Raw genomic sequence first — 21,255 nt, 5'->3', positions numbered from 1 at the left:
GCCAGCCCGCCCGGTTTCCATCGGTCAGACCGCCGTTATCTGACCGATCAGACCATGCGCACACCTGCGGTTAGACCGCCGCACTGCCACTGGTCAGACCGCCTCCTTGCCTGCGGTTAGACCGTCGGGACCTAGAAAACATCGATAGATGACAAAGTCGAAGATGTAGATTGAATCTCGATTTTATTGCATCAACATAGTGTTCACCAAGTGCACCAATAGTGCTCCTCACCAAAATCTCAAACTAAACTTGAAACCCTAAATTTTTCTCAACTCAAGTCTCTTTAAAACCGATACTGGGAGGCCACACCCTCCCTCTCTCTTTATACATGAAGTAGATAGTGCAAAGCCCACAAATCTAACACAACTGTGGACTCCCAACCACGTGGGAAACCCTCTCTTGCAAGTCGACAACTTATCCCTTTCCTTATCTCTATCAATCTTTCCGAATTCGGACTCCCTTCCAAATTCAACTCCTTTTTCCATACGTACACAATCCCTCTTACATACCTTATGGATTTTTCATCACCACGTGCATTGTTCTCTAGCCTTTTAGTATCATGCATGATCTCATGATCCCTAAACGTCTACTTCTCCCAAGTTGACTCCGATCTATCATCGGCAACACTCTCCCAAGGCCTTAAGCAACACCTGCACATGCAACAACCAAGAAACCATATTCTGAGCACAAGTTCATCCCAACTTGACTCACATTAGTATAACAACAATATCTATATGCATAGAAACCATCTTGAGGTCAAATCACCGAAGGAAACATCTAAAACCGACAAGACAACCCAAAACCGACACGAATAGGATCTGCCAGTTAGACCGTCGGGTTTTGCCAGTCTGACCGCCGCAATACCTGTGGTCTGACCGGCGGCACCATGCCAGTCTGACCGCCCGGGGTCAACAGCAACATCACTTCACAAAATCAACCATGTATTGAACTCCGAAATCTCATCACAAGAAACCAATTTTTCACACATGAAATATCACAAACCACCAATGTTTTCATCACACAAAATCTAAATCAACTCCTTGATTTTACACTAAATGTATTTTATGCATTGCCTGCTTTCGCCTTCTGGTTGTTGGCATACTTCATAGCAGCCGGAATATTGCTGTTCACGAGGTATGAGCTCCAGTTAATGCACCTAGTATCAAAATTAAATATGGATACATCATTTTGGTCCACAGCCATAGCCTTCGACAGCTTCCTCAAGTTGGTGTCATCAAAGCTTCATCCAAATGAATATGCAGAGGAAAAATCAGCATTACTATTTATGTAAACCCAAAGAACAGTTATTTTGAGAAGTTGTAATGAATGAATGTATGTTTATGACTTTTACATGTCATTAATTATTTGTTTTGTCTGTGAAAAAAATCATTGGCACTTCTGGAAAATATATCTACGTACCAGAATGAATGGTAGATTAATGATTTTCTTTCTACTTGCTATATGTTCTTTAGTAAAAAAGCACTCTAGAAAAGTATATGTGTGATTTCTTTTAAGTCTAAAAGGGATATTGTCAAGTATACGAGGATTCTTGACTATGTGTTATTTCCTCCTGTACAATATCAGTGGCAAGGTTGTTCAGATTGTAACGAAAATAAATCTTACCAAATTTTGGCAGGATTCCTTATGTATTTAGCAAAGCTTGGCAAAAAAAAAACTAAATGTATGCATATATCTTTGACAACTTTATAAAAAATTGGTATGGTTTCAAATGACATCAATCTGAACCACCCCTAAAAATGCATAAGAAACCAATACACAGTTTCCATCTTTCAGTCTACTCAAGTGCACATCAGAAAGAAGCTCTCACCATCCTTTGAAGAAGACATATGGGGCGTACACCTTTGCCACAGTCATTAAAATGTTGTAGCCTCGGTTAAGCTTTTTGTAGTTCTTGGAGTATATCCCTCCGAACAGAACATTTGCAGCATGCATCATCTGCTTATTATCACAAGATCAATATCCCAAAGTCAGCAAATCATATAAATTTGTACACAAACGTGGGGAAAAAAATGACACAATTAAGTAGATAGATATAGTGCATATTTGAGGAATCAATCACGAAATGTATTGCTTTTTACCTCCAATGGAACCTTATACCGTAGAGTCATGTATGCTTGGAAATATGCGAATCGCTTGAATATTAAAACTCTTTTATTTTTTATGATCTTCCCATCTTTATTTGTACGTGGATTTGTGTGGAAGTATTTGTATATCGATTCTACAATAAGAGACAATGGCAGGGGATTTTGGTGAGCCGAAGTCACATGGTATATCACTTGAGCTCGTTTGTTCCAGTGACTGTTTATGGCTGCCATCATTGCGTTAATCACCATATCTCCTGGTATCTGGTAAATTTATATTTTCTTCATAAATAGCCATATATGGATTTGCTATATTTTCTGGTTAGGCAATACTCACCAGGTCGAATATAACACGACCATTAAATATAAAACATGGAAGGGTTTGGTTATTGTAGGCAACAAAGATGGCATCAACAGTCCTGCAACAAAAGTTTGTAGCATGCAAATATTCCATTAATTGGACAACTAAAACAACTCACTCCGGTGCACATATTGACACTCATGACAATATATGACTGTTTACCAAAAGACAAATAGTTCAGCAAATAAAATGGTAAGAGTGATTTTACGGTCCCTCGAGAGGTACTATTTATTACTTTAAAAAAGTTACCTCCTACTCCCTTCGTCCAAGAAAAAACAAGCCTATTATGGGATGTGACGCATTCTAATACTACGAATCTAGATAATCTTGTGTCTATGTTAGTTAGCAAAAGTCTGTCTAGATTCATAGTATTAGAATGTGTCGTATCTCGTTTAGGCTTGTTTTTTATGGGATTGAGGGAATAGTACCTAAGGCACCCAAAAAATATTAAATTTTAAAAAAATAAGTATCTCTTCAAGGAACTTAAAATATATCAAATAGTAATTAATAGTATTGCTACTTCGTAAGTGCAAGTGTTGGAGCTAATAAATGATACTCCCTCTTTCTCATAATATAAGGCGCGCTCAAAGTTGGTACGGTCTCCAAAACTAATATTTAACTTATAATTTATCATATAATATAAGGTCAGTAGCAACAAAATTATAGCCATATGAAAGTAAATTTAAATCTCAATCTAATGATATAATTTTTAATAAATAAAATTTATTTCATATTATACTAAGTGTTGGTCAAATGTTTTAAAGGTTGAATCTTAAAATGCGTGCGCGCCTTACATTATGGGGTGGAGGTAGTAATTCTTTAGAATAACTACGCGTAGCTACTAAAAGTGATGTATAATCCACTGAAATATATTAACCTAGTTCCTTCTATCCATCCAGGCATTGGATCCTGAAAAGTGCTTGTTATCATGCTTGGTCGGATGATGACAAACGGAAGGTCTCGTCCCAATTGTTGAAGTAACATCTCTCCCATAGCTTTCGTCAGCACATATGTATTTGGCCAACCAAAGTGTATGGCCCTTCAAATAATTCATCATCAGTAGATCATGTTAATAATGTACATGGCATTATTTCATCAAGGTGTACGTCAAGATATAGAAAAAGATTTTTCTTTTCTTTAAAACCTTTTAAGCCCAAGTTTCCTCAAAGTTGTTTTTTCTAACTTGTTATCACTGGAAGATTTTATGTGGAGTTTTGACTTGATCCTGTCTACTAGTTGCAGCTCAGCTTCAATGTCCATGTGGTAACCTTGTCGTAGTGCCTCACCAATCTGGAATGGCTTCTCAAGTAACAGGTCTGCTTTCTCACCAGCTACATATGCTGTTCATAGAAAATGACAAAACCTCTTTCATCAGAGTCATCAGGTTTATGAAATGATTTAGATATAACATATCATCACTCATGTACAGAAATTTCCATTTTATATTAATTGGCTAGTTGGGTCTGGTAGCAAAATCACTACTGTAGGATTTTTTGTTTGCTTATGATAAACTTTGACATTCCAAAAAGGTTTCAAGAGCCTAAATTAAGAGGTTGTATAAGTGGTGGTGCCACAAGAAGGGCGCATATGGAGATAGAGCTGGGTGATCAAATTTTATAGATCACATGGACGATTCAGGCCCTTGGAAGATTAGTTATGGAGCTAGCTGCGGTTCCACAAGTAGTGATAGTTAATACTCCTATATTCATTGGAGTAAGAGAAGAGCATGTGATGGGGATCAACTGATCATTCTTCACACTTCACAGGGCAAAAAAGTTATAGGCGTGACGGAATTTGGATGAAATAATACCGATTCATTCTTGAGTTTTTGCAGTAATGAAATAAGTAGTAATATTGATAAATTGGGAATTGTCTTCAATGATACGAATGTTTGAGTGAATGAGGTGATAGATGACATAAGATTTCTAGAGCATACTAGATTAACGGAGTTTCATGCTGGTAATAGCAAACGAGGAGATTTACATAACAAAGATATAGAGTTGTTGGGTGAGCAAAACATAGATAATCTCGCGTTAGGAGATTTGTGTAGTGGTATTATGTAAGAGATGATGGATGTGGGTGCTAATCATGATGATGGTATAAATGTCACTGCACAATCTAAAAAATCTCTTGTTAAAAAACCGAAGAAGGGTTCAAAGGGGAGTAAGAAAAATAAGAATAATTTATCATGAAAGGCATATTAGTAATGGATTTTAAGACCCAAAGAAACATAAATATATTGTTGGTTTAACAAAAGAGCAACATTTAGAGTTCATTGCTATTTGGGGGACAGTTAGGAGTGAATTTACAACAATTGTCCTTAAAATTCTTTGTGCTGGTAATTTTTTTTTTTTGGCACTGTAAACCTCCTAAGGGTAGATCTTGGGGTATGCAGTTGGGTGTTGATTTACAGTGTGTTGACATTGGCTTATTGATGAAGGTGATTATTATATTTTTCATTTATGTAATAAAAGTGCTAAGTTTAAATGGGTACTAGTTTTTGTTTATGGTTTTGCATAGAATGAGTTTAAGCAGCAGTTCATTGCTGAGCTAGTCCATATGTGTAGTCATGAGAATTTAGCTAATAGGTGGCGATTTTAATATTTTGAGAAGCTCTAGAGAGAATAATAATTCTAATTTTGATGATAGATGGCCATTCCTTTTTAATGCATTAATTGATGGTCTTAGTTTGAGGGAATTGCACATGGCTCACAGGATTTATACTTGGGCAAACAATCTAGATGTTCCTACTTTTGAGAAGCTAAATAGAATACTGGTCTCTACTAAATGGGAGGAAAAATACCCTCTATCTTTATTAGAGATATTTCTGATCATACTTCTTTCTTATTAAATTCTTCCTCGAATTTCAATCCAAATTTGAAATTTTAGCTTGGTAGCTTATTACGAGAGGGGTTTTTTTACATGATTAAGGAGGTATGGTCAAGTGTTCATGTTGGGAATAGTCCAATGGAGAGGTGGCAAGTGAAATTTCATAGGTTAAGACAACGTTTGAGAGGATGGCCAAAAATATTAGTGGATCTTATAAAAGATAGAAAAAAGAGTTGCTAGATAAGTTTGATATCCTGGACAAAAAGGAAGAGGTAACATTATTGTCACAATAGGAATTAGATATAAATCAGTTTATGAATAATAGATTAGCTATACTTTTAGGAGAGGAGGAGGAGGAATTAGATATAAATCAGTTTATGAATAATAGATTAGCTATACTTTTAGGAGAGGAGGAGGTTAAGTTGTACAACGTGCTAAAGTTAAGGACTTGTTGGAAGGTGTTCCAATACGAAATATTTTCAATTGGTTGCTAACAGTAAGCATACAAAACAAGAATTTACTAGTTGCAGGATGGTGATCATATATTAGCGGTGATGCTAATTTTTTTAAAAAAAGCATATTCCAACTTATTATAATGGTCTTTTCGTGAAGAATCACATATCTCTCTTGATGATAATAGAAGGGAGAATGAGGCTTTAATAACACAATTTTCTAACAAAAAAAGTTAGAGAAGCAATTATCCAAACGTAACACAATAAAGCTTTGGGTCCTCATCAATTTCCAGTTGACTTTTATCTAGTTTTTCTTGGATGCTATAAATCTGCATTTTCTATAATTTTTGACGGAATTTCATTATGGTTCATTGCTTTTGTATTCGCTTAACTTTGGTACAATTATTCTATTGCCTCAGACCGAAGATGCTGTAAAAGTACAATAGTATGAGCCAATATGGTTATTAAATGTTAGTTTTAAGATATTTACTAAGGTGGCTACGAATAGAATTATGGGAGTGGCACAAAAAGTCATAAGTCCAACTCAGACGACTTCCATACCTGGTAGGAATATTATAGAAGGGGTTATTATTTTACATGAGACGATCCATGAGTTGCATAAGAGAAAACAAAGTGGGATTACTTTTAAGATTGATTTTGAGAAAGCATATGATAAAGTTAAGAGTAAATTTCATAAAACTACAGGTATTTTACACAATTTATCACAAAACTACAGATTTAAGAGCTTGTTTCACAAAACTACAGATTTAGTGTTTTTGTTTATCATAAAACTACAAGTACTTTGTACAATCTATCACAAAACTACAGATTTAAGAACTTGTTACACAAAAATATAGATTTAATGTATTCGTTTATCACAGTACTACACATTTAGTGTCTTCATTTATCACAAAACTACAGATTTAGTATCTCCATTCTCACAAAACTACAGGTTTTAGCATTGTTAAAATGTGTAGTTTTGTAAGAATGGAGACACTAAATCTGTAGTTTTGTGATAAATGAAGATATTAAACCTGTAGTTTTGTGAAAAATGAAGATATTAAACCTGTAGTTTTGTAAAACAAGTTCTTAAATCTGTAGTTTTGTGATATAGTGTTCAAAGTACCTGTAGTTTTGTGATAAACGAAGACATTAAATCTGTAGTTTTGTGAAACTAGTTCTAAAATCTGTAGTTTTATGATAGATCATGCAAAGTATCTGTAGTTTTGTGAAATTTACTCTAAAGTTAATTGTTCTTTTGTACAATAAACTCTAAGGATGAAAGTCTTTTCTACTAAATGGTGTCAATAGATTTCTTCTTTCATCTAAGGGGACATGTCGGTATAAAAGTTAATGATTAGATAGATCCAAATTTTAAAACATGGAAGGGTTTAAGGCAAGTGGATCTTCTTCCTCCAATCCTGTTGAATATGGTGATTGATATGTTAGCTATACTTATTAAGAGAGACAAGGAAGATGGCTAGAGAGCTGGTTTAGTTCCTCATCTTGTTGATGAATGTTTATCTATTTTGCAATATGCGGATGTCACATTGATTTTTATGGACCATATCCTAAAGAATGCTAAGGACATGAAGTTACTCCTTTTCGTGCTCGAAAAGCTTTTTGGTATTAAAATAAATTTTCACAAGAGTGAACTATTCTTCTTTGGTGAAGCAAAGGAATGCCAAGAACAATATTCTCAAATGTTTGGATGCCAGATTGGGAAAGTTAAATAATCACAATTGGGAAGTGATTGAGGAGATAATTGAAAAGAAGTTGAGTAGCTGGAAAGGAAAACATATGTCGGTCGGAGGTAGATTGGTTTTAGTTGATTCCATTTTGTTCTTTCAGTGTTTATGATGTGTTTTTTTAGATACCGAAAGGGTTTCTTCGAAAGAAATGATTATTATAGATCACCTTTTTTTTCTAGCAAGGAGATAATCATAAAAAGAAATTCAGACTAGTAAGATGGGATATCATTTGTCAACCGAAAGAAAACGGGACTAGGGTTCATAATATAAAGATTCAAAATCAGTGTTTACTAAGCAAATAGTTGTTTAATATGATTAATGAATAAGGAGTTTGGTAAGAACTGTACGTTGAGGAGATATTTGAAAAATCACTCAATTAGTCAAGTTAGGTCGAGACAAGGAGATTCCCCTTTTTGTCAGGTCTTATGAAAGTTAAAGGCAAATTGTTAAATCTTGGATCATGGGTAGTAAATAGTGGTAAACAAGTAAGAGTTTGGGAGGATAGATGGGTTGGAAATTCTTCTTTACAAGGTAAATTCCATTTGTCTATAATTCTGTTTATAGGAGAAATGTCTTAATTGCAACTGTTCCGCTTAATGTTTATTTTAGAATAGTGTTGGTTGGTCATAACTTAGTTGATTGGCATAATTTAGGTACGTCGATTTTGCATACTAATTTCAATGAAAATAATGATTCTTTTAAATGGAATCTTCATCAGACTGGTCATTTTTTTGTTCAATCAATGTATTTATCTTTAGTTAATAATGGACACATATAGAAACTAAAGATGTTAGTTAAGTTTAAGATTTTTTTACGTGGTTTTTGTTTAAATGAATGATTTTAACCGAGGATAATTTAGCAAAAAGGAGTTGGAATGGAAGTAAAAGATCTTGTTTCCATATGAATAATGAAACTATTCAAAATCGTTTCTTTGATTATCACATTGAAGAATTTCTTTGGAGAATAGTTTATAGTTCTGTTGGACTAATACCTTCTAATAGTATTTCTAATGTGGTTGGGAATTGGCTAGGTCATGTTGATTCAAAAACTAAGAAACTCATTTTTGTAGAAGCTCCTGCTTTGTGTTGTGCTTTATGGTTGAGTAGGAATAATGTAGTTTTCGATAAATCTCCAAATAAATCATATATGCAGGTACTTTTCAAGGTAACATACTAGCTTTGGTTTTGGGCACAACTTCAAAAGTGTGAACAGAACAGGGAGATCATACATTCTACATGCCGAAGCTTAAAAGTTATTGTCATGTAGATTTTCGCTAACTTCGGAGGAAAATTTACAAATAGACTTTAATAATTATTTTCTCGTTATGCGTTGGTTTTTATTATTCAGTTTTTATGATGTTCCCTGAATGTTTGCTCTCTTTAAGAGAATATTGTAATAAGTGGTTGCAGCTTCCCTGAAGCAAATGCCGATATTTGTTCCATTATCTAAAAACATCATTTTGCATTAGGGTTTAAACTGAAATTTAAAGGAGCCACTACCACAGACTGCGAAGCTACCATGTGCCTCTCCACATTACCGGGAGTTTTTTTTAGCACCCGGTAAGATTCGAAGTATACCGTGTGTTTCCAAATAAAACTCGGGAACACCTAAAAAATTACCGTGTTCCAAGCCGATACTCTTGGTAACGCTGGGACCCACGGAGGAAAGGCTTCGTAGGTGACGATTTCCGTTAGCACGAAGGAAAGGCAGCATGATTTCCGTTGGCGCGATGGATAGCGCCGCGCGATTCCGTTGGCGTGGAAGTATTGGCGGGGCGCAATTTCCGTTGATGTGTGAGGAACAGTAAATTCTCGAGAGTAATATGATTATTTGCCTTCGGTAACAACTCAGGCCCACCTGTCGGTCAAAAATTTAGTGGCACAAAAAAAAATCTAACGGGCACTTATCCAAACCACTTGCGCGGCTAGGTCACAAAAAAATCCCCAATCCTCGCGTCCACCAGTCATCCCCATCGACGCGCTTCCCCGGTCCCCTCGCTCCACCGCCGCACACCATCGAGGCCCCCGCCGCCGCATCCAGGCCGAGGCTGCCGCACCACGCCCCCATCCAGGCCGAGGCCGGCGCGGGCGCATCCCCATCGAGGGGCCTCCACCTTCGTCCCCACCTGTGACGGCCACCTCCATCCACACGCGTCACCATCTCTGTCGAGCAATGTCGCCATTCTCGCGCGAGCACCACCGCCTCTCCTCGCCGGAGTTGCAACCGTCGGGAGGAATCTCCTTTCCATCGAGTGTTGCAGTGGCTCGTCGTCCCAAGCTGCTTCTCGATCTTCTCCACCGAGCACCGCCGTCGGAAGCATGTCTTATCCGCCTAGCGTCGCCATCAAGTGCAATCCGTCCTCTCCGCCGAGTGTCCGCCGAAGCACGCCAAGCAGACGCCGACTCCACTCCGCGTCTCTGCCGAGCAGCACGCCATCAGCGAGATCTGCAGCCGCTTCTCCTCGCCAAGCTCAATGCAGCATAGCACAATCGGTGAGCACATAACATTGTAGGTCTGTCCATTTCTGGATGAAATTTGCTTCACTTTTGCTGCATTGATGGTGTTTGTGGTATTGCCTAAGCAAGTCAATAGGGCTATGTGATTGTCTGCTTGATGCTTAGATTTTACAAAGTTAAAATATATGCTACAGAAATCTATGATTGAATATATCACTTCTTAATTGTATAGTTATCGTGTAATCATGAACTTTTGATATTTTCTATAATCTTCATGCTAAAGAGATTGCTTATTTTAAAATAATGACATGCTATTTACTAGTTTCTTCCTTTTATTATTGCCCTCTTTAGTTGCTATTGACTTTGTGCAATGACCTATGAATAGATGTTAATATCTTCACTGGAGTCGTGGAGATATCCTAGTTGATTTTCATTGGATAGTATTTTTGTTAGCATTACGACTTGAGAAATAAATTGCTTATAGCATTTCTGTTGGAATTATGAAAAAACAAGAAATGAAATGATGAGACAGCATCAGTTTGATTTTGTACCATTGTGACTTTGTTCAGTCTGTTTTTGACGAAACATAGTTGCTAACTGCATTATGTTTGATTTAAATTATGCTTGTGGCTAATGTCTTTGAACTTTAGATATATGATGTGCAAAACTGTACGTGTACTGTGGAACTTAGAACCATTAGATACCATCACGAGGGTTGATTTTGTAGGTCTGAAGATTTTTATATCAAGTAAGATACAAGTTGGAATTATAACAGCCTGAATCTGAAATGTAAATATGAAAGGATTATTGATTGTTATTTGTTATTTTGCAGGAGGTTGAATGCATGCCTGGAGAAATTACAACAGCATATGTTGCCATTTCCAGATTTGACCTGTGTCTCTGAAATTAATATATAGGATATGCTAGAGGTAAGGGAGCAGAATGGAGGGTGGAGCAGCTAAATTCTTTCCATCCTGGTTAGAAATACTTTGTATCTTGCATTAAATTATATTCTTCTTGATGAATTGAAATTAAGTTACTTTGTTTCACTGAACATTTATGCAAACATTTATACTTGGTTAATTATCGGTGCTATTTGACTAGGCCGTTGTGATAGAAACCAGTACTTGCTGTGGCTTGAAATCATCTTGTACCGGAGTGGCGCATGCAGATGGTGCAGCATGCAGGATCTTTGGATTTTTATTTTTTTCCCTTCAGTTCTTGTTTTTCTGCTCCTGCTTCTATTTGTACTGTCAAATTGTTTTCTAAAGAATACATTTCAGCACTAAGATTTGCAAGCAGTTGGTTCCAGTATCCTAACACGTCCTATTCTTGTGTATCTGTTTTTGATAACCAATCTTGCCTCTTCTAAACTGTAATGAGGGGTAGACCATAAATTAAAGATCGAGTTAATACTGAAGATTGCTAACACCCTAATCAAAATGGAGATGTTCTGTTAATTGCTGCTTTGCATCTTCTTCTGTCGGTCGTGTTTTGCACAGATTGTGTGAATTTGAAACTCTAATTCAGTTTTGCTAGAGTGAATAAGATTTCAGATTTTCCTTACAGTAGAGAATAAGATTCAGTTTTTTCCCAAAATATATTAATCTCCTAGCAATGCAACACAAAATGACAATCATTTCTTCAAGTGCATAATATTTTGATGTTCTTTTTGCATAACATCATTGTTTTAAACTATTTGTGATATCATGCATGAACTCCAGTAGACGGCCACCTTAATTTTTTCATCCTATGCAATTGTCACCAGCCGCGTATTGAAGAGGCTGCAGAGCATCATGGAAGCAATACATGGAGCTGATTGCACCAAGCACTCCGCCATGGTCAGGATCTAGGTGAGATGTAGGGCTGGCGACAAAGCATGGATGCAAATGATTGCTCTATCCCAACAATTGGTTGGATCTCCCTCTTGATTGAAGGTAATTTTCTGCCATGGCTATTTTTATATCAATGTGTTGTAAGTTTGTTTGGTACAAAAGAAAAACAAAATGATGATTAAGAGATCCATTATAGTGTTGACTTCAATAAGAATCACAAAGTGTTGAACTATGTATAACATACTAGGAGTCTATATTTCTCTATGTTGCTGCCAGACCTTCAGAAGAAGCAGTAGTAGAGATGTTTCCCTTCATTCTTTTATTTGTGCAGTAGTGTACACACACACATGAAGAGATGCTCTCACAAGTTGTTTCATGCTACCTCTTTGTCATATGGAATTTTATACTTGTCTCACATTATTTTCATTGTCTTGTTGCTTCATAATGTGGTACCGGAAACAAAATGTAATATTATTTGGCACTAAGATATTTTTTTAATATAATTTCAGGCATATAATGATCATGGCAAAGGACTAGGATTGATTTGTGTTGTCAATGAACACATTTGGTTAGTCAGCCATGTGTAGCTAGCTAGTTTGTAGATCCATTCATGTTGTGTTCTTGTCTCATGATGTTCTTATGTTCACATGACATTATTCTATGATTCTAATATATTTATGTGATGCTTGCCTATATTCTGCCAGTTATGTTTGCGTAAATCTGCCTGACTATTGCTTGTCTCATATGCGTGCTGTACTATCATGAATATAAGAAATCTGTAAAACCAGATGTATAATGTTGCCCACTGTTCATTTTCGGTATGATACTGTGGACTACACAAACACACGGTAACAATTTCAACATTCCCATGTCTCCGGTACTATAATCCTCTTGGTATACTGTCTCATGTTACCGTGTTTTGTGTATTGCACACGGTAACGTTTGTTTTTTCCACTTTTTGTAACTCTCGGTAAGACTCCATTTCCACTTTTTGTAACTCTCGGTAAGACTCCATTCTGTTACTTCCGTCCCGTCTTGTGCACAGCTTGTGCCGTTAAACAGATTGTTACCAAGTGTCTATGTTCACTCGGTAATTTCCTGCATCATCCCGACTGTACAAGCACTGTCTCACGGGAAGAACCTGATGGTAAAGGTGTGAGGCCACCGAGAGCGCATTCCTGGGAGTCTGCTCTCAGCAACTTGTGTTTTCGAGGTGATGCCGAGTGTTTTTGGCACACGGTAGCTTCGCAGTCTCTAGTAGTGAGCTGATATATATGCATCAGTAAGTGGTGGGCCACTACTAGCTAGGAAGAGCTGAGCTAGCTAATTTGGAATTTGAAAAATAAGGTGAAATGGTTGTATGGTGGTGGGACGAGGGTTTTACATTATGGAAAGTAGAAAAAACTGGGGCAGCCAGTCAAATCGAAATTGATTAAAATTTTAGGCAGAAACAAATTGAATTTGAATAATTTTGCTGAACTAAGAATGATTAGCCAAAAGAGTACCTATGGAGGGAACTGAAGTTTTGAAAATTTTGTGCGTACTATGGGATTTTGGTGTAATGTATGGGCAAACGGGTGGGGAGTGAAGGGTTTATCATGTGGAAAGGGCGGTTTCTAGAACTTTATGCTTATGATATGCTTCACCTGATTCGAAGAATGAACCAAAAAGGTGGAAATTAGCTTACTTTACCGGATTATTTGATGCACTCCCATTTACAAGACTAGGTTTTACATATACTTTTGTAGTACTCAATTTTGTATATGTAGTTTACCAGTGGAAACATGAAGGAGCATCTTGAGGTTATCGCACTGCTTTGCAAACTGACATAAATGGATGACTGCTGCTGTGTTTGTTGCCAAAGCAACGTCATACCTGCACATGTACAGTGACCCAGTGAGAATGACATAGCCTTCCTCTATTCCACACCTAATTATGTACTAGGACTACTTCATTTTCCATGTGCACGTTTTCAAACCGTTAAACGATTTGTCTTTTTAAAAAGTTTCTATTGAAAAGTTGTTGTAAGAAAACTATATTAATCCAGTTTTTATAATTAATACTTAATTAATCATGAGCTCGTGAGCTACCTCGTTTCTCGTGTGAGAGGAAAAGGTTCCAACTCAATCAAACAAACACCCTTAATATGGCCCATAGTGTTGTTGTTTCCACCCTCCTAATAGTTGAATGCGAAATTGCTTCACCAGTGGGAGATAATTAGTAAGGATCTCGACAGTTGGTTGTTTCATTAGACACATACAATGATTTATACGGATGGTCTTTTACATGTAAACGAGGAAATACACGGGCACCTTATTTAATACTCCATATATCCCAATTTTAAAGTTTTTATAAATGTTTATCTATGATGATTTTTTCTCTCAATATTCTTTTTTTTCTTAATATTCTTCGACTCTAAATATTCTAACTTTCATTATAAACACGTTTTTGTTCGTAATTTATTTGCGATAACTTTGAATATTGGTAATGATTTCCTTCTAATTAGCCGTGTAACATATAAATTCTAAACTGGAGATTATGCAGTATTGAATTTACTAGAAAATAATCTCACAAAATGGAATTAGTTCCAATGAAACTATCATTTTTACTATGTTTGCTTCTTTTATAGAATATTTAGCATATATAAATTTTGGAGTTTCTAAAGTTTAATTAACATTTTTTCCTGTATGTTATAGATATCTTTATGGACTTTAAAATATATTAATTGAAGATATTTTCTACTAAAAAATACAGGTAATAGACAGTTTCATCTACTAAAAGACTGACTTCTATTTACGTCAACTCTCTTTTTTCTCATACACTATATTATTTTCTTTGAAAATGAATTTAATTTGGTATAAGAGCACAATTATATAAATATAATTAGTATGTGTAGAGTGCTTATGAATGTGTGCAAGAACCATAGACTAAAGTACAATTTGTTAACTCAATTCTTATTATATAATATATTTTTGTTCCATATTTGCATGAATTCTCGTATGTATAAGTTCCGTTTGATCTTTATTTCCTAATTAATTAAACTTGTATGAAATACCCACGTACTGTGCGTACCTATTTAATATAATTCAAAGAGGGAAAAAATGACGTGCATTCCATCTATTCTTGTACATATTATTTGGGGCAGTAATATAGTCCTCAAAATATAGAACTTATACATGGTGGTAAATAAGACTACATTAGGTTATCCCCGTATGTACCGAATAGACTGTAACCTACATTTTAAGCATATAAAAGCATATTTGTAAGATGATATAGTCCATATCAATAATTTCTTTTAAGGATTTGTCATAATTTGAATACAATGGAAAGCCCAAAACATGACCTGTTTTTTCGAAAGGATGACAGATATGTAGTGATACACTCTATATTTTCATCCTTCTTATAATTTGCATGTACTTTCGAATTACATTCTAAAAAAAAAATATAACCTAAAATATATTTTTCTTTTACAAGATAAAATTGTCTGTACAGATCATAAAATTTTAATTTAATGTTAAATATTATAACAGTCTAAACTTTGTTATTGAACATTGTAGAACTAATTTAAAGGAAAATAATCTGACAGTGTAGAACTAATTTAGTTATACATATTTGTATATATGATATTAAAATCTAAGTTGTCCTTTTTTTCCCCTGTTAGAGATGATGCAAAAGGTCAAGACATGACCTATAATAAAATTATTTAAGTTAATAATTTGACCCAATGATTTTTAATTGTGATGGATAAATTTAAAATTTATATGATAAATAGTAATTAAAAAGAGGACTAAAAGAGAGGGAAGAGGTGAGGGGGAGGGCCAACGATCTTCACAGCCTGGTTTGTTTGTTTTAAATCCATTTAATCCAATGGTTTAAATATCGATGGCATGATGTTTTGTTCTTTCGCATAATTGTTAGAATTTCTCTAATTTACTGGACTGCGACATAGTTTGTAGCAGCGTTACACGTCGGCTTAGAAATGTTTTGGATGCTTATTGACTTTTACTATATAATAATATAATAATGGATAGATAAATAAATTTGTCGGTGCCTTCAATAGTTTTCTTCCATGGAACGAAACTTTATCAGTAGGCTTCAGTTTAAGGTTTTTTTAATTTATTACGGATTAATTTTTTAAATTAAATCTGCTGATGCCTTCAAGAGCAGTAATATATTCTCTTCAATGTTCTCATCTTATGCCAAGCGAAACGTATCATAATATACGTATTTTTGAGATTTTATCATCAGATACATAAGAGTTTTCTAAAACTAAAATTTAATACCCTCTTGATACATTTCAGGTAATGGTAAGGCTCCTCTGGAATGAATCCTTAAAAAAACATTGGAATAGGAAAAATATATGATTTTGATAGTAATACAAGCGCAAGATATAAGATTACAAAATATTAGAAAATAAAAGAGTGACTGTTTGAATAAACCGCAGGATCGATACAAGAATCGAATAAGAGAAATAGTTCTAAAGAAAATTTTCCAAGAGGTTTAAGGTCTCATTAACTTTCCTACAAAATTATACATACATTGAGGCATTCATTGGAAATTTTAGGATTTGAAAATATCCAATCACTTGTTTCAAATGACCGATTAGAAAAAAAAATCATATAGGAGTTAAGTCATACAAAATACCTCCATAAATAAATCTTAAAGGGTTGGAAAAAAAAACCCTGATGGCCAACACACACTTTATGTACCTCTCCATAAAGTTGGTCGTTGCAGCACCATTAACGATGATGTCGACATCCTGGGATAACTGTAGGACCTCAGAGTTACCAAGCCCAAAGTTTTGATGCGTGATGTCTCCAGGTAAAGGACATACTTTTTTCTTGATGAAAGAGTGGAAAGATGCACCGTGTTGTTCTCGCAGAACATCAAATAGTCCTTTTCCTACAACCTATAGCAAAAATTAAAACCGTTTGATTAATTCCTCTGAATTATTTCACTGAAGTTAAAATCACCTGATACACATAATTCTTGAACCGTTTCAAACTGATTTAGGTTTGAAATACAAAGCAAACAGACAGTCATAGAGTATCACTATTAATTAGTTCAAAATAGACCCACAGTGATACTTTTCTCTGGTAGAAAGGCAATATTATTCTTAAGATTCGTAAGATTTTCCATATAAAGAGGATTCATCATTAATCAAAAAAGCAACCTGCTTGATGCACTAAAAATTATGGTTAGTAAGCTAAATATTGCTCTCCCCGCGTTACACATTATACATAATTTTAGTTTGTCATAATTCAAATTACTTCAAATTTCAAATTGACTAAGTATCAACAGTAGAATTTTTTTTCGGGCATCATTTTTGTAGGCGTCCTAAAAGAAACGTCCCAGTGAAAATGGTTGACACCGCCTCTGCAGGTCATAGTCCATCTCCAGAAAACAATTTTTGTGGGTGGGTCCCTAAGAAGTCAACCTGTAAAAAATCTATTTTCATGGTGGTTTGCTTCAGAAAAGCCAAACTTAAAATTAAAAGACCACTAAAGAATGAAAAATGGTAACCCTATATAAGAAAATTATAGCCCTCGGTGAGGTATACAACTTTGTAGGGGTTCAAGTATGCAGTTCTTGCTCTCTGATTTTGTTTCTTTTAGTTTTCTGACCGTCATCGCTCTATTTTATACTAAAATACTAAAATTATAGAGCTCAATGAGATCATTTAGGTTCCTGTTTGTTCGTTAGAAGCTTTGCTATATATTTTTACAAGGGGTGGGTTCTATATAAAGTCCAAACTTTCAAAAGTTCTTGAAAATTCATATTAAGCCTGATTGAGATAAACCAAAGTTATATGATATTCTTATAGTATATCCCGTAATATGACTCAAAGTGAATTTTCTCTAAATTTGTATAGTTGAGTCATTTTGACAAAATAAGGGGATTTTTTTTTCAGGCGATTTATTGAATAAACCACCCTTAACATAATTTTCACAGGCGGACTTGCGTGATAAAACCACCCTTGAAAACGCAAATCCCGTAAAAATCAATTTCGCATGCAGTTTTCTTTAAGAAAACTAGGGTTAAAACTGGGTGCACCACTCAAATATGAAAAGAAAAGCATAACCCTCTCATGTGAGGTCAGATCATGATAAGCTCTAAACGAGAATTGTAGCCCTCGATATGATGTGATATAGAAACTTTGTAGTTGAACGTTGTTTCAATTTAGATTGTTTCATGGGTGACTTTTTTTTACCTTTGTAAATTGTCGATTTTTCATAGGCCGTTTGCTATAAACGGGTCGATAAAACACCACGGTAAATCAATTATGGGATGGGTGGACAAATGTTACATGTAATATATAGTATATATAGAAAAATATAGCATTATTTACGACAAGAAATCAGTTTCATTAAACTCGTCATTGAATATATTTTTAATAGTGTATAAGTTTTATGTTAGAATTTGTTACTACATTTTTCCTAAAAACTTAGCACACCAAAAATAAATTATAATATAAAATGCCGGGACTAGAATAGTAATCCATGCATATTCTGCATGAAAAACCAGTTCAAAAATATAATATAGCATGAACTGTGCGTGTGTTTATACTTCAGTGAGAAGACGCTCCTTGGCGGCTGCGGCGTCCGGAGCACGCACCAGCAGGTAAAGCTTCCTCACGTCCGGCTGAATTCGAAGTATCTTCTCCACCAGCACTGCATTGTCGACAATGGCAATATAAATATAAATATAAATATAAATATAAAAAATAATATGTATATATATATATATGGTAAATGCAATTTCTTATGAAAATAGTAAGAAAAAACCACGTCAAAAAACATCAATCGAGATCAAAGCATGTACCGACGGATGTCAGACTTGTTCCTACTAGTCATATAGGTGTCCGGTTACAGTACCGTTGTTCATCATTCATCAAGTATATATTTTTAACTATTATCCACCTATAATATAAAAACATGTTTACAGGTACTAATAGTATCTTTGGACGACGACCCTTCAAAAATACTGCATTTTCAGATACAATTTCTTAATTAGTACAATCGTGTATTCGTGTATAAAAGTTAATTTTTAGAGCTAATTGCTTAGAGACTTATGGACGTCCGTTGGTCCGTGCAGTAAAAAGAAGGGCATCTTCAAAAATAGCCTTTTATGGTTATCTATTACTAAGTTTTACCAATATTTATGCTCATTAACGTACAGTCTACTTTTTCAAGAATGAAAAAGTCCCAATTACCAACTGATCTCTAGGACAGTCCAAAAAAAACCCCATAGACCTACAGAACCAAACATTAATTTTCAACCCGGACAAATTATCCTTTCCCCTAATTCAATCTAGAGCAGTTTTTTTCCCCTATGTATGTGTGGATATAATTTAGCTAATGTGGTAGTCCATTCACCAACTAGACAAAAAAAATATAAAAAAAATTCTGGCGGTCCACATGTTTGTCACGGTCAATTTCTTTCTGTGGGACCTGCCATATTTTTTAGAATTTTATTTTCTTAATGTGATGACTGGATTGCCACATGGCCAAACCACTACAGGTTACGATCAATACAGCTTACAGCCTTGAAATTTGTTTTTACGGTAATCATCTGGTTTAAATAGTTTGAGGTGTAAGATATACCATATTATAGATGAGACGATAATTTTAACAGTTGCAACAGTTTATGGGATGATATGGACTTTTTCCCCTTCCTAAAAGCTTGTGGAAAGTTTGTAATTTGTAATTTATCGAACATTTCGAAAACATGAATAAAAACACGCCAAGTATTTACGTTAAATAATTGCAAAGCAAAACAAAGCGCTGCAGCATTCATTGTAGTCTAAAAAAAATAAAAGAAGAGGTGTGTAGCAAGTTGTACACTAAAGGCCTCATTTTATTTAATTAGACTTACTAGGTGGATTATTGTTGTGAATTATCTACTCAATTAATTTAATTAGACTTTTATAATGATAACTTAAATATATTTTAAGAACATTTAAAAAATAGTTAAAAATAAGTTGTCAGATCGTTATTTTAAGAAAACAAATGTTTAAAAATGAAGAGCAAATAATCCGTTTCGATACCAGCAGATAAGCTAAAAAGAGAAGGGCCCAAAATTGCTTCTATTTGTAATTATGTTTGAACTCATGAGTTTCATTTATTTCAATTCATGAAAGACATGCGTACACACATTAAACACCCACACACACAAACCGAATTTTAATGTACTCTCTTAACATGCTCAAAGAGAAAAAAAAATCAATAAATCAAAACCAAATCAAAACTAAGGATGAAGTTAAAATAAATAATATTCTTTCATGCGCTCAAACTAATTAAGTGATGTACTTTTTGCCAGAAAGCCAGTAGAGCCGGTGATGAGTATGCTCCTATCTCTGAAACGCTCGGCTATGCTTCCCGTCTCCATGGCGCCACCGCGCAGTGGTTATTTGTATACAGTACAGTGGAGTCGACCAAGCGTGCAGTACGCATATTTATAGGCACCATTGCTCACTCTGCTCACACACACATAACCAAGCAAAGATGTGTGCTACTTGATATTAACAATCATTCTAGCATTTTTCACATTCATATTGATGCTAGATCCATTAGCATCAATATTCTAGATCCATTAGCATCAATATAAATATAGAAAATGCTAGAATGACTTACATTGTGAGACGGAGGAATAGAAAACAATTTATAGGTTGAACATGTTCTTAACTGTTCAAAAGTAAATATTATAATATAAACCAAGATAGAAAAGGATAAAATCAGCTTTAAAATTAAAATTTTAACTTGTAACTTATAAGTATGTGGATAAGTGAAACAATAAGTTCACAGTTATCACTCGAACACCAGTATTGTCCGGACGCTGCCTACCAATCGCCTGTTTTTCTCGATTTTGATGTTTTGGGTTTCTTTTGACTAAACAATGTTTTGGATTGTTTTGGTGTATTTTCCAAAATACATATTCCAATACTAGTTGTCGTCCTATCGTTTGAATTTGATGTTCAAATAGTTTCTTACTTAAGAGAACTTTTCAGAGATTTATTTTTCTTCTTGCCCTTCAGCAATGCAGCCATACATTAATACAACCATAATTCACATTGGCTCAACCCGCATGATCAGCTAGCACTTAAACTATTGTCTGAAACCTTTGGTTTATTTGACGTGTGTATTTAGCAAAATTCTACAAAATTCAGGAGATCAATAGCCTTGGTGGTCGATCTCCTGTGTACAGGTAGCAAAATTTGGAAAAGGATGTTTCACAGTAACAGCCGATACAATATGAAATCCGATTGCGTGTGTGCAGTACTAGCTTTGATCGAACAAATCCGATTGCTTTTCTTGCTCTGGACGTAACGCAGCAAGACAGGAGAAGAGGAAAGCGTGTGCTGCCTGTCTTTCTAAAATTAATCAAAACGATCGGCGCCTAAACACAGATAATGGCGGCGGCGACTGTGGTGTAGACGAAAATAGAAGTAGACGGCGTAATAAATTAATT

The 21,255-nt window shown here is 35.0% G+C and overlaps 1 protein-coding gene across 1 annotated transcript; it reads right to left on the bottom strand.

Moving 5' to 3' along the window:
* Positions 1 to 1,063: 1,063 nt before the first annotated feature.
* On the bottom strand, positions 1,064 to 20,175 carry LOC127772134 (alcohol-forming fatty acyl-CoA reductase-like). The gene is made up of 10 exons (XM_052298124.1): positions 20,097 to 20,175; positions 18,355 to 18,458; positions 16,497 to 16,696; positions 13,562 to 13,662; positions 3,609 to 3,804; positions 3,342 to 3,503; positions 2,441 to 2,522; positions 2,101 to 2,367; positions 1,830 to 1,957; positions 1,064 to 1,241 (listed from the first exon to the last, which is right to left on the bottom strand). Exons 1-10 carry the CDS (start codon positions 20,173 to 20,175, stop codon positions 1,064 to 1,066), a joined length of 1,497 nt encoding a protein of 498 aa, XP_052154084.1.
* Between the last annotated feature and the right edge of the window lie 1,080 nt (positions 20,176 to 21,255).

The sequence above is a fragment of the Oryza glaberrima genome, chromosome 4, assembly GCF_000147395.1.
Source record: "Oryza glaberrima chromosome 4, OglaRS2, whole genome shotgun sequence".
In the NCBI taxonomy this organism is placed as follows: domain Eukaryota; kingdom Viridiplantae; phylum Streptophyta; class Magnoliopsida; order Poales; family Poaceae; genus Oryza; species Oryza glaberrima.
Note: the sequence above shows the minus strand (reverse complement) of the source record. Positions and strands in the feature narration are given on the sequence as shown.